The sequence below is a fragment of the Zootoca vivipara genome, chromosome 5 (assembly GCF_963506605.1).
Source record: "Zootoca vivipara chromosome 5, rZooViv1.1, whole genome shotgun sequence".
NCBI classification, from domain to species: Eukaryota; Metazoa; Chordata; class Lepidosauria; order Squamata; family Lacertidae; genus Zootoca; species Zootoca vivipara.
Genome location: NC_083280.1, coordinates 26,114,578 through 26,128,651, shown reverse-complemented (window position 1 = coordinate 26,128,651; position 14,074 = coordinate 26,114,578). Strand labels below are relative to the sequence as shown.

The window sequence follows — 14,074 nt, the reverse complement described above, 5'->3', positions numbered from 1 at the left end:
CACTGCAAGTCTTAGTTCTAATCTTTCATGCTTTCTGACGCAGAGACATCAAACGAGTCCAAAGAGAACTGCAATACTCCAAAGCAATGTTGAGTGTGCGCCCCCTCTTTTTCCTCTCTGTAAACTGTATATTTAGCAATCATCTACACAATAAAAATGAGAAAATACTTATTTACGCAACTTATAGTTTAATAAACATTGGTCATGGTCTCTCCCACTTTTTTTCTTCTTACAAAAAACTCCCAAAAACAAAACATAGGATTGTACAGTTCAAAAGTAATATCCAGAGCTCAAGGGACTGCTGGAAGAAAATGAAAAAGAATTAGAAAGTGTCTTATGTATAAGTCTTCAAAGCAAAGGCGACCAATTTCGTTCTTACTTACTGAACTGTAGTTTGCATATTTTATTGTTCCTATCATCTTCCTTGTTACAATCCATCCAAGGAGTTCTCAAAGAACATTAAGTCCTACAAATAAATAAACTGTGAATGATGAGGAAGATACAAAAAGGCAACAATTAATATCAAAAGGATGACTTGTAGGGTTTCATTAAAGCCTTTTTAAAATAGTTCTTCTGAGGAAAGACAGTTTTGAATCAGAAGAAATCAGACGGCTTTAAAGTATGAAGATAATTTCATTCCTTGCCTTGTTGGACTAAAGGGTTTGGCTAACAACTGAATCATTAGGCACCTTTACAATTTTTATAACATGCTAGTTAGCTTTTACCTTTAAAGCACTGAATGGTTTGGTACCATCCGCACTCATATGGTCCTCCCTGTACCTTAAGATCTAGTTCAGGGGGCTTGTTTCAGGAGTGGTCAGTGAAAGCAATTGGACAAACCACTGAGCCTCTTGGGCTTGCCGATCAGAAGGTTGGCAGTTCGAATCCCCGCGATGGGGGTGAGCTCCCATTGCTCTGTTCCAGCTCGTGCCAACCTAGCAGTTTGAAAGCACACCAGTGCAGGTAGATAAATAGGTACCACTGTGGTGGGAAGGTAAACGGCATTTCCATGCGCTCTGGCTTCCGTCACGGTGTTCTGTTGCGCCAGAAGCGGTTTAGTCATGCTGGCCACATGACCCAGAAAGATGTCTGTGGACAAACGCCTGCTCGCATGGCCAGAAAAGCGAGATGAGCACCAGAACCCCATAGTCACCTTTGACTGGACTTAACTGTCCAGGGGTCTTTACCTTTTTTTAAAAAAGCAATATTTTAAAAACATGCCTTTTATCTAAAGCTTTTAATGTTTCCTGGAGTATACATGAGGGTCGTTAGCTGGCCTATGTCTACATTTTATATAACTCGCTTAGAGATTTATTTATTATACTTGAGTATAAGCCTACTTTTTCAGCACCAAAATGTGCTGAAAAAGCAGCCCTTGGCTTATATTCGAGTGAGGTGGGTGGCAGCGGAGAGAGGCACAGGACCTGGGTTCGGAGAAGCGTTGCACTGAGACTCTCCGAACCCCAGTTCTATGCCTGCTCTGTGCGAGGCGGCGGGGAGGGAGAAGCGGTGAGGAAGGGATCCTTCTTGGCCACTTCTCCCCCTACCCTTCCGCCGACAGCTAGGAAAGGCATAGGACGGTATTTATTTTTATTTTTGAAATTTACCAGTAGCTGCTGCAATTCCCACCCTCGGCTTATACTCGAGTCAATGAGTTTTCCCAGTTTTTTTGAGGTAAAATTAGGTGCCTCGGCTTATATTCAGGTTGGCTTATACTCGAGTATATATGGTATTTATTAAGCAGTCTACAAATTTTGTCAAATAAATTGGGTGAACTTCAACTACATTTCAGTTAAATTTTCAGACACATGCCCCCAAATTGTCTCCAGATCTGTTCTAGAAGGTTGGGGGAATTACCCCCAAACAGAATCAAGGGGTGTGCAAGGGAAGAAGAGGAGGAGATTGTTTCCGTTGCGCAAGGAGGAATTTTCGCGCTGATGCAACTATCCAGTTATCACTGTGTTGAATCCAACATCCATGGTTTTATGCTGGTTTTGAGATTAATGCGTGCTTTATATTGCTAGTGCTTTTGCTTATCATTGGATGTGTTTATACCCTTCCCTTCCTCCCAAACTGGAGCACATTGATGGTATTGAGGTGGATGTCCACAAAGGGGAAGCCTTCCTGTAGATACAGGAAGATTCCCCCTTTGCAGATGTTCGTGTCAATACATGGAAATGGAAGTTGGGGCAGCATGGTGTGGAACATGGAGACATGGCTAACTGGCGTGGTCCCACTGCCAGCTCAAGCACTGATTGGGCACTTGTGAGTTCATGTATGAAGGTGTGGCAAACCTATTTAGGAAGAAGGTTGAGCAAGTAAGGGGTTAAGTTTGGAACCTTAGAACCCTCAGGTGCTGGCAGGGTATAAAAAACCCTTCCCAGTGGCAGTTAGGGCAGTTGAGTGGAGTTGCAGTTGGGGTTGGAGTTGGAGGTGGGGGAATTGTGGAAGAGAGGTGGAGGTGTCAGTGAGAGTCAGAGAACTAGGTGGGTTATTGGGGGAAAGGAACACACAGGATAGGAGGTTGAGGTGAAACTGGTGGCGTGGTTTAATTAGAGGTATAAAAGGTAAAGGGACCCCTGACCATTAGGTCCAGTCGTGACCGACTCTGGGGTTGCGCGCTCATCTCGCATTATTGGCCGAGGGAGCCGGCGTACAGCTTCCAGGTCATGTGGCCAGCATGATAAAGCCGCTTCTGGCAAACCAGAGCAGCACATGGAAACGCCGTTTACCTTCCCGCTATAGCGGTTCCAATTTATCTACTTGCATTTTGATGTGCTTTCGAACTGCTAGGTTGGCAGGAATTCCAAGAAGTACTAATGGCTTAAACAATGGATTTTAGGAAAATTCATGGACAAGAAATATATATTTGGCCATGTTACCCAAATATGGAGGGCACCAGGTTGGGTTAGTTGATAACAGAGAGTTCTAAGCTTGTTTGCTTAAAATCAAAGTCTAGGTTAAAAGTGACCGACTCTGGGGTTGTGGCGCTCATCTCCCTCTATAGGCCGAGGGAGCCGGCGTTTGTCCGCAGACAGATTCCGGGTCATGTGGCCAGCATGACAAAGCTGCTTCTGGCAAACCAGAGCAGCACACGGAAACGCCGTTTATCTTCCCGCTGTAGCGGTTCCTATTTATCTACTTGCATTTGACGTTCTTTCGAACTGCTAGGTTGGCAGGAGCTGGGACCAAGCAACGGGAGCTCACCCCGTCACAGGGATTCGAACCGCCGACCTTCTGATCAGCAAGCCCTAGGCTCAGTGGTTTAACCACAGCGCCACCTGGGTCCCTATATTAGAGGTATAGGCTGGTAATTAATTTAGCAGGTATAGGCAGGTATAGGGTAATAGTTATAAGTTTATGTATGACTTTATGCTTTCAGTAACCACACGCTTCTGTACCAACAAATAAAACACACTTGTTATTTAAAACCTATCCTGGTCTGTGTTATCTGAATAAAGTGCAAGCATCCAGCTGGCAGCCTGAGGGAAACTGCAGCTGCGGATACAAAGTGTCATTGGTGCAGCATCAATCGATCGTAAAACATCCAGTGGTGCTGTACAGGTCCATGCAGGACCGTGACAGAAGGGTTAGCATTTAGGGCAAAACTGTCCATATACATTCATGTCAGAACCAACTCCAATTGACTGCAAGTTCTCATCAGAAGTGGCCTAATATATGGGCTTGGAGCCACTATGTTAGCTTCTAAGCAGGTGGGCTGCGGTTGCTTATCGGAAGGAAGAGCAAAGGCAATGGGGAGGTTGGTGCAGTGCAAATACTGCTCTGCCTCCCTCAGCAAGCTGCTTCTGCCTCATATGATTCTTTAGATCAAAGGATACCATGCTATCCAGAATGATGTAAAGTCTGAATTTAAGAAAATGAAAATCCTTGGCAAATTATATGATACTAAGAGCAGGTGAGTGTTGCCTTAGGCTTTCAGTAGGTTCCGGGTGTGTGTTGGTGCCACTAGTGGGAACTACCCAGAGAGCATAGACTCGTGACAAGGCCTTTTTGGTGGTGGCTCCCCATTTATGAAATGCCCTCCTTGGTGAGGTGTCTCTGTCTCCATTATTAGCATTCAGGGGGAATTTAAGAGCATTCCTGTTCAACCAGGCTTTGATAGCAAACAGATACTGTTCCCAGCAACCTTGAAATGATTAGCTATGGAGATATTTGACTGGTTTTCGATGTTTTCAATGTATTTAGTATCTAAATAAATGTGTTGCATTTTGCTGCTCTGGGCTCTGAGAGCCAGTGTGGTGTAGTGGTTAAGAGCAGTAGACTCGTAATCTGGGGAACCGGGTCCGCGTCTCCGCTCCTCCACATGCAGCTGCTGGGTGACCTTGGGCTAGTCATACTTCTTTGAAGTCTCTCAGCCCCACCCACCTCACAGAGTGTTTGTTGTGGGGGAGGAAGGGAAAGGAGATTGTTAGCCACTTTGAGACTCCTTAGGGTACTGATAAAGTGGGATATCAAATCCAAACTGTAGCCGGTGGGCTACAGGATTAAAATAATTGTTTTTCAATGAGTTGCGTGCCATACACAGAATTGCCTGTGTGGTTAGAGAATAAAGAAATGTGTTTAGATCATAAAGAAATGTGGCATGGTGCAGAGAGTGTTGGGTTTAGGTGCAGGAGTCCCAGTTTCAAGTATCCATTCAGCCCAGTCTCACAGGACTGCTTCTAAAATGTAGGCATGAGCATAAGGAAAGAAGGATTGGACTGAGGAAAGAGATGACTTTGCCTTTGCTGGTATACTTACTAGGAGGAAACAAGCACCAATCATTACAGCCTTGATTTTTACGTCAAGGTCTACAGGAACCTGAATACCAAAGTTGGCTGTATTGGTAAAGATGTTATTGACAAATCCAGACCAATACTTGGAAATCTTGCCAATAGTTGACATTCCGTTTAGAGATTTTACCTGCAGGAAAGGAAAAGAACATATGAGAACTGAAAGGAATGCATGGAGAACAATCCTCAAATATTTGGAAGCGTGGGTGAATGGGATTAAGTGGTGGTTAACTATGACATTTGGGCTATTTAAGAGAGCAAATGAATTTCAGAAATGAGAAGCTGCGCATAACTGAACATCAGTTAAATGTTTAGTGCATAATTGCCAGCTGGCTTAAATTCAATATAGGTATTTTATCTCCAACGAAACCTTATCAAGTAATACAAACCACATTTTAATCTGGGCTGAAACTGTCAGAGCCATTTAATACAATAAATACATTGATGAGAGAGAGAGAGAGAGAGAGAGAGAGAGAGAGAGAGAGAGAGAGAACTTCCTTCTATCTGCTTTCTTCAAATCGATCCACAAAATTCTTTTTTATTGACAGAGCTGATGGCACTGTTCATGTAATGCATTTGTGGTGTGAATACCATGGAACCTTGATGCAGTTGCCACCACTAACCCCCTGCCCCCATACATCCCCTCCTGCAAGAGCCACTTATGGAAGCAGTAGAAAACAAGGGAGTGAAGCACAAGCCAATAATTTAAGTGACATTCAAAGGCTGCAAACCGTAGTCAGCTTTTTAAAAATATTTTGAAAATGTGAACTTTTTTAAATAAAAAAAACCTCACAGATAGCTTTAAAGCAGAATTTAAACACGTTTTTGTTCTGCTTGGCACTTGATTTATAGCTTTCATGATTTTAATTGCTGCTACTTTAGTTTTTAATTTACTGGTCTTGTTTTCAATGCTTTTTTGAAATATGTGTCATACAGCACGTTCAGAGTTCAGTGGGGCTTCCTCCCAGGCATAGGACTGAAGTTTTACTGACTTTTGTTAGCTGCTTTTATATTCCTAAAAGGTGGACTAGAAAATCATTAAATAAATAAATTGCATTATTTATCCCTCTTAAATCTTTCCCTCCCTCTGAAAATGCAGCACATAAGATGAATAAATTGGTTTTGTGAGGGCTGTCATTATGATTCATTCCACCTCTCCCCATATTTTTCAAACTGAAAACACACAAACACACACACAAATCACAATGCTGTCAAAAGTACCTCAAAGTCAACATCTCCAAAACAACCACATGTTGCACAAGGGCCAATTATCTTCAACACATCTTCATTGCTTTCATTCCTGATAGTGAACTTGGGCAGGAGAGGGTCCCATTTCTGCACCACATAGCCAACTGTAGTCCCAGGAGGAGATTGAACTTCTAGCTATTGGACAATGAAAATAAGAATTTAATCTAACCAGTGGCTTTTGAAGATAATTGCTGAAGGATTTAATAAAATGACATCTGAAGGGTTAGCGCAGTGGCAACCAATATGCCCTATAGATGTTGTTGGACTACAACTCCCATAAGCTTCTGCCAGCATGGCCAATACTCAGGGATTTGGGGAGCTTAGTCCAACAATATCTGGCTATCCCAGGGATGGCTACCCCTGGGTTAGCTCTCCCAGCCCCCTGCTCTGGCCCCATTGCAAATCACCCCTCTCCATGCCCATAATTAAAGGAAGGAATAAATGTTGGTGTGCTTCGTAGCTATGCAATTGAAGTGGTTCCTAGTTTGGACCTGAATCCAGTCACCAACACTAAAGCATACCTTTAGTGGGATCAGCAGCAGCGCGGCACCGGAAGTTGCGTAGTAGCAACTTCTGGGGCCGCTCTTCCCATGTGTGGGCACCGGAAATTGGGCACAGCGGCACTGGAAGTCGCTTCTACGCATGCCCGGTGGCCATCTTGGTGGTGGCCGCATGGCGGCGGCCATCTTGGCCACTGGGCATGGCCACCGGGCATGCGTAGAAGCGACTTCTAGTGCCGCTCTGCCTGATTTCCGGTGCCCACCCATGGGAAGAGCGGCACCCAAAATGGAGGCTCCCTTGCAGGTAGGAAATCTGGGGGATTTCTGGGATTTTTCTCCATTCGGGAGAACAGCGGGAAACGGATTAAAATCCGGGGGTTTTCAGTGAAAAATGGGATACTTGGCAGCTAAGCGCTACAGGAACCCGGAAACTGCAAGTGAGGCTGCCCCTTCTCAGTCTGAAAGACCATGGGAGGAAGAAAAAAGCACACTCAGTAAAAGTACAATCTCATGCACCCATTCCCTGTGCAATATCCCCCTTCTGCAAGATTCCTTTAAAGAAGGGCAAATGCAATATAAAGGGAATAAATGGGATGCTTATTCTGAAGCACATTCTATCTTTCAGATGAATGCACACTCAGGGGCAGTTCTAAATCGTCGACATCAGAATGCGCGTACTACAGATGTACAGGAAATGTGCAAACTGATAAAATGGGTTGCTACTAGGATTAACTAACCTCTTGCAGGTAACATGGGAAACAGCAGCTATTACACCTTAAAGGTCTGTTCACTGTGATCACCTCTTGACCTGTGTTGTCTGTAATCCTTATGGTAAAAGACCTCAGTGGCGAGCAGAAGTTACGATCAAAGCAACCATTTTCTTCCACTGCAAAGTAAACTCTTTGTCCCAGGTGGTTTTTAATCTCATACTTGCTGCAGGTCTCAGTCCCAAGAATAACTAAATAAAGCCAAACAGGTAGAAATGCATTTAGCCTAAAGAGAGAGAGATATTTTTGATGACTGTTTTGATTCAACAGCGTTACATTTGAATTTGATCCAAGGCTAATTCCTTCCGGATTAGATTTTTATTTTTATTTTATTTTTTAAATAAAACAACAGAAAATATGTTTTATAAGGTGTGCTATTTTGAGAGAGAATGTCTTCAAAAATATTGTTACATGCGATTTTTTATAGAGGTAGAAATAGACATTGCATCTTAGTGCAAAAATGAGGGACCACCTGAATGGGTCAACACAAGCAAAAGTGATGTGGGTTAGAAGGAATTGGATCTGGCATCTCTAACAATGGCTGAGCTGGAATGTGCATTACCTTGGAGAAGCTCCACTTGCTGGTGAATAATGATCTGGTCCAACTGTTTAGAAATGAAAATAAATAAGAAAACGTGAGATAAATAGGAAAATCTGGAGATTTTCATACTGAACAGCATCAAACACTAAAAAATAATAGTGCATTGCATAAAATACTAGATGCAATATAGTATAGTATTTATTTGTATCTGGCATTTATACAGCACCCAATTAAACTACAGCGTGTCCTCTGGGCTGTTAATACCTTTATGTATTTAATTTTAAGAAAACCCCAACAAAATTCAAAGACAAGCAAAACTTAAACAGTTACTACAAAAACAAACAAGTATAACCAGTACATACATCAGCAGTGTAAAACCATAGTAAAATCTACATACGGCAGCAGTGTCGCTTAACTCAGTCTCCCTCATGCTGGAGTTCTGCTTTTAATTTTGGGGTGAAAGTGCTTGTAGGGTAATATTACAGTTTGCTCAAGCGGGGTGGAGAATAGCAGGGTGTGTGTGTGTGTGTGTGTGTGTGTGTGTGTGTGTGTGTGTGTGTGTGTAAACAAGATAAAAAAATTCCTTCCAGTAGCACCTTAGACACCAACTAAGTTTGTTATTGGTGTGAGCTTTCGTGTGCATACACATTTCTTCAGAAAGCTCATATCAATGGCAAACTTAGTTGGTCTCTAAGGTGCTACTGTGTGTGTGTGTGTGTGTGTGTGTGTGTGTGTGTGTGTGTGTGTGTAAAAACTGGCCCACTGTGCATAAGTTTTTTTAAAAAAATAATAATACCAAAATGATCAAGTAAATGGAATAACTCCCATACCAGAATTTTCTTAGTTTAGACAAAAGGAGAGTAAGAGGGGGGCATGATAGAAGTTTATAATATTATATATGGGATGGAGAATACACCACAGCTATGGAGTACAGAGGCGCTGCAACTGGAGCGAACTGGCCTGGAGCAGTGCCCCCGAGGCCAAGCCTGAAGTCCAGGCATGTTCACGTGGAAGCAGGGCATCCTATGCATCACATGGAGATAGTGGGTAGAGTTTTTCTCCTTCCCTCATGACACTAGAACTTGTGGGCATCCCATGAAGCTGAATGTTGGAAGATTCCGGACAGATAACAAAGCACTTAGAATCATAGAATCATAGAGTTGGAAGAGACCACAAGGGCCATCCAGTCCAACCCCCTGCCAAGCAGGAAACACAATCAAAGCATTCCTGACAGATGCCTGTCAAGCCTCCGCTTAAAGACCTCCAAAGAAGGAGACTCCACCACACTCCTTGGCAGCAAATTCCACTGTCGAACAGCTCTTACTGTCAGGAAGTTCTTCCTAATGTTTAGGTGGAATCTTCTTTCTTGTAGCTTGAATCCATTGCTCTGTGTCCACTTCTCTGGAGCAGCAGAAAACAACCTTTCTCCCTCCTCTACATGGCATTCTTTTATATATTTGAACATGGCTATCATATCACCCCTTAACCTTCTCTTCTCCAGGCTAAACATACCCAGCTCCCTAAGCTGTTCCTCATAAGGCATCATTTCCAGGCCTTTGACCATTTTGGTTGCCCTCTTCTGGACACATTCCAGCTTGTCAGTATCCTTCTTGAACTGTGGTGCCCAGAACTGGACACAGTACTCCAGGTGAGGTCTGACCAGAGCAGAATAGAGGGGTACTATTACTTCCCTTGATCTAGATGCTATACTCCTATTGATGCAGCCCAGAATTGCATTGGCTTTTTTAGCTGCTGCATCGCACTGTTGACTCATGTCAAGTTTGTGGTCTACCAAGACTCCCAGATCCTTTTCACATGTACTGCTCTCAAGCCAGGTGTCTCCCATCCTGTATTTGTGCCTTTCATTTTTTTTGCCCAAGTGTAGTACTTTACATTTCTCCTTGTTAAAATCCATCCTGTTTGCTTTGGCCCAGTTGTCTAATCTGTTAAGGTCATTTTGAAGTGTGATCCTGTCCTCTGGGGTATTAGCCACCCCTCCCAATTTGGTGTCATCTGCAAACTTGCTCAGGATGCCCTCAAGCCCATCATCACTTCTTCATGCACAATGGAATTTGCTCCCCAAAAGAGGCAGTGATGGCCACCAACTTGAATGGCTTTTTAAAAAGGATTATATAAATTCAGGAAGGAGAAGGCTATTGTCCATGATGCCTAGGTTCTGCCTCCTCTGCCAGAGGCAGTTTACCTCTGGATGCCAGCTGCTGGGAATTGCAGGTGGGCAGAGTGCTCTTCCACTTATGCATATTTTCCAAGTCTCCTGGGGAAAAATGAGGCATCCCAGGATCTCAGCGGCTGTCTTGGGTGCCACAATCTCATGCGCTCTTACGAGACACTCTCACTGTTTAAAAAGTGCTTTGTCAGAACCATGATCTTGTGTGGTGCCCAAAACACAAATGTGCATTTGTGGCTGCTGTGCAAGATCTTGCCCCCCTCCAAAAAAAGCAGGGTTTTTTGGGGCAGGAGTGAGGCGCAGGTCTACATGATTCGCCCTGGAGATCGTCCCAGAAGACGCAATTCCTGGTTTCGCATTGGAAAAAGTTAGAATGTATGCTTTTGTCCTGCTTGCGGGCTTTCCACAGGAATCTGGCTGGTCATTGCAAGAGTAGGGTGTTGGATTAGATGGGCCACTGGTCTGATCCAGCAAGCTGTTCTTTTAAAAGGTGCTTTGAAAATTTACATTCCTTGTCTAATTAAAATATACTTTTGCCTCTCGCCCCGCCCACCATTGGCACTTGACTCCAGTAATGTTGCCCAGAAGGGAATGTGGCCTTCAGGCTGCAGCATGTTCCCCACTCCTGCCTTAAGACCTGAAGTTATTCCTCAATACAGTCTGAGAAGCAGGGAACTGAATTCTATCCCATTCTAACCACATATGGGACATATGAGCATTGAAAAAAAAAAAAACACCACAGAAATAAGGAATTTGATGTATGTCCACATCAGAACCACATCAGAACCAAATCACATGGTCACAAAGAACAGCAATTCCTTTTCCAGTAATGCCCTTGGCACAAGCGCTTTTGACAAGATGCAAGTTTGTGCCTTTTGTTGTCTCCAGGTTCACCCCCTGTTTCATGATACAGAAAAGGCAGGAGAAAAATTGGGGCAACCTCCAATTGCAATTCTAAAAAATTGCTCTCTGAAGCAGCTCTCACCCTTGTTGTCGAACAGGCTTTCTATTAACAATTTTCATGGAGTATTTGGAAGTGTTTGATCACATATGATATTTCCAGGCAAGAAGCCTCAGATCTAAGTACAGTGGTGGTGTGACAGGAGTTCTAAGGCTCCGTAATTTAGATTTGATTTCACCAGAGTTAGGGTCCAGCTAGAAATCAAAAGTTTTGCTTTTCAGAAAACCTCAAAGCTGACTTCTTTCATTCTACAAATCTGAGCCTGCAGCAGAATATCAGATGGAATAAGTGGGTCCTTTGCAAGACTAGCTAGACAACAGCAAAATACCTAAGAAAGATGGTTCCCTAAACGTTTGCTCAACTCAAAACATCAAGCAAAAAGACTCAAATATAGGTAGCAATGTAGGTAGAGTTCTTCATCAGACTAGCTGTTCAGCAAAATTGGGGAGAGAGAAAAACCAGGGCACAATCTATACCTCAAAAGTCTGCAGGTGGATTGCAGAAGGCTTGCAGACAAGTTTCAAGAGCAATCCAGATCTTGGGGTGTTTGTGAGGCAGGGAGAGGGAGAGGGAATCTGTGCCCCTCCAGACATTGATGGACATTTCCCATCAGTTCTTATTTCCCATCATATCTGACCATTGGCTGTGCTGGCTTCAGCAGATGGGAATCTGGAGAGCCACAGTTCCTCTTTCCCTGGTTTGGCAACTCGTATGTTTCTATAAAAAAAATCATATTTCAGAAAAGAAATAAAACAAAAAATTTGCATGCATCTGCGCAACCTACCTATGACACTTCATCATACCAAGAAACGAGAGTGAGTGTTTAGTTACCTGCTGTAGGGGAAAGGTCAAGCAGAGGATGGAATTGTCCAATAGCAAAACCACCACTCCATCCCCAGTGGAGGAAGCAACACCGGCCAACACAGTGTTCATGCTGTGTTGATGTGTGGCATCCCTGAGGCACTTGCAAAGGTAATTCATAAGTACCCCAAAGGGGGTGGGGTGGGGTGGGGATGAACCATCTGGAATTGCTATGCTTCTGAGAGAGAGAAAAAATGTTTTGAGCAGATCTGGAATGAAATGTGGAGTAAATTCAAGGGAAGATAGATCATCTCAGGGAATCCCAAAGTGAAAATTATTATAATTTGTTGCTGCATTTTACGGAAGCACAAAAAGATAAAGGCACCACACATCATTTTGGCAAGGTGGCATTAAATCTAAAAGGGGGCCCTTCAAACACATCTAATATATAATCTTAAAGTTAGTTGGAAGTGGAACAGGACCTGGCTGAGGTATTCCAGACCAGGAGGCAAACCGGCAGGAGGCTGGGCTTGTTTCCAGACAACGGTACTTTCTGAAGTCTTTGTTTGAGCTGGAGGCTCCGGAGAACTGGGAAGAGGATCTTGCATCGGTTTCTGAATTTGGCCTGAAATAGCTGCATGAAAACATTACAAAAGTTTTTTTTTAAATGAAAATAGGTCCTAGTTTGGTCAATAACAACAGCCTGATTCAGACATTCCACCTCCATCACGTGAGACCCACATCCACTGGTCACACACCCTCTGTGACATCTTCAATGCCCTTCTGTTCAGTTCGCCTCACGCCACATTGTAGCTTTGTTGCTGAAAAGTCTAAAGCAGGAAGCATGGTCAATGGTGCAGGCTGGTCCTTTAGGGCGAAAGGGGCACTGCTCCGCAAACCTCAGCCAACTCCCAACTGCCTGCCTTCTTACTTACATCCACTCCAGGATGTACTAGTCCAGCAGTCAACTTCCTTCTACTTAGTTTCACTGTTGCTCTTGTTGAATTTAGCAATTTGGATGGGGACAAAACCAAAAATTATTTGACTCTGCCTGTCATTTGCTCTTGCTCCATCTGCCTTTGGCCTCTCTGCTTTCTCTGTCAAAGACAGGCAAAGAATTCTGGGAATCCCAGTGCTCCCTGGGAAAAGGCATTGCATACCCTCCAACATTTCTCCGTTGAAAATAAAGGTAAAGGTAAAGGGACCCCTGACCATTAGGTCCAGTCGCGGACGACTCGGGGGGTTGTGGCGCTCATCTCGCTTTACTGGCCGAGGGAGCCGGCGTACAGCTTCCAAGTCATGTGGCCAGCATGACTAAGCCGCTTCTGGCAAAACCAGAGCAGCGCCCGGAAATGCCGTTTACCTTCCCGCTGGAGCGGTACCTATTTATCGACTTGCACTTTAACGTGCTTTCGAACTGCTAGGTTGGCAGGAGCAGGGACCGAGCAACGGGAGATCACCCTGTTGCGGAGATTCGAACTGCCGACCTTTTGATCGGCAAGCCCTAGGCTTAGTGGTTTAACCCACAGCGCCACCTGCGTCCTGATGAAAATAGGGATGTCCTATTCCACCACCACCATCACCATTCTATTTATACTCCACCCATCTGACTGGGTTGCCCCACCCACTCTGGGCAGCTTCCAACATATATAAAAAACATAACAAAGCATTGAACATTTTAAAATTTCCCTATACAGGGCTGCCTTCAATCAGTGGCGTGGGAAGGGGTGTGCGGACCACCCCGGGTGTAATCACTGAGGGGGGGTGACAAAATGCCAAAAATATGTGTTTTTGAAGAAAAATACGCATTGCTGCCTCCAACCTTTTTTCAAAAACTTTGCACGCAGAGCACAGCCTTTACGGCTAGTAGCCTTCGCCAGCCCTCTCCTCCATGAATCTGCCTAATCCAGAGGCATAGCTAGGTGAGGTGGGGGGCACTGGGCACCACACCAGTGGGCATGCAGCATGCCTGAGCCATGCGTCTCTCCTGAGGGGGAGGCGGTCGGCGGACTGCCTGCTTGCAAGCTCTGTGCTGCTTTTTCAAGCAGTGCATGGCTTGTGTCTGCCCACCGCCTCAGCCACCCTACAGCTGACACACCCGGGCGATGTGTCCCAATTTTCTGCACTGCCTGCACTCTGCGTTGCGGAAACGACAGGTCCTCCTCTCGTGGTTCTCCCCGCAGCTTGCAGTTCCCTCCTTCTCGTCGAGGCTGCTGTGGTGTGTGTGCTGCTTGAGTGCGCCGCTGTACTCGGTGTACTTCCTCCCTGTCAGATT

At 44.5% G+C, this 14,074-nt stretch overlaps 2 protein-coding genes across 3 annotated transcripts in view; both read right to left on the bottom strand.

Moving 5' to 3' along the window:
* LOC118093799 (phospholipid scramblase 1) overlaps positions 1-14,074 on the bottom strand; it is a 60,105-nt gene that overhangs the window by 39,809 nt on the left and 6,222 nt on the right. The gene's annotated exons all lie outside the window — the stretch shown is intronic.
* PLSCR5 (phospholipid scramblase family member 5) lies at positions 428-12,645 on the bottom strand. The gene is made up of 7 exons (XM_060274224.1): positions 12,558-12,645; positions 12,282-12,433; positions 7,871-7,913; positions 7,279-7,499; positions 6,015-6,176; positions 4,762-4,923; positions 428-466 (listed from the first exon to the last, which is right to left on the bottom strand). The coding sequence occupies exons 1-7, from the start codon at positions 12,643-12,645 to the stop codon at positions 428-430; spliced, it is 867 nt and encodes a 288-aa protein (XP_060130207.1).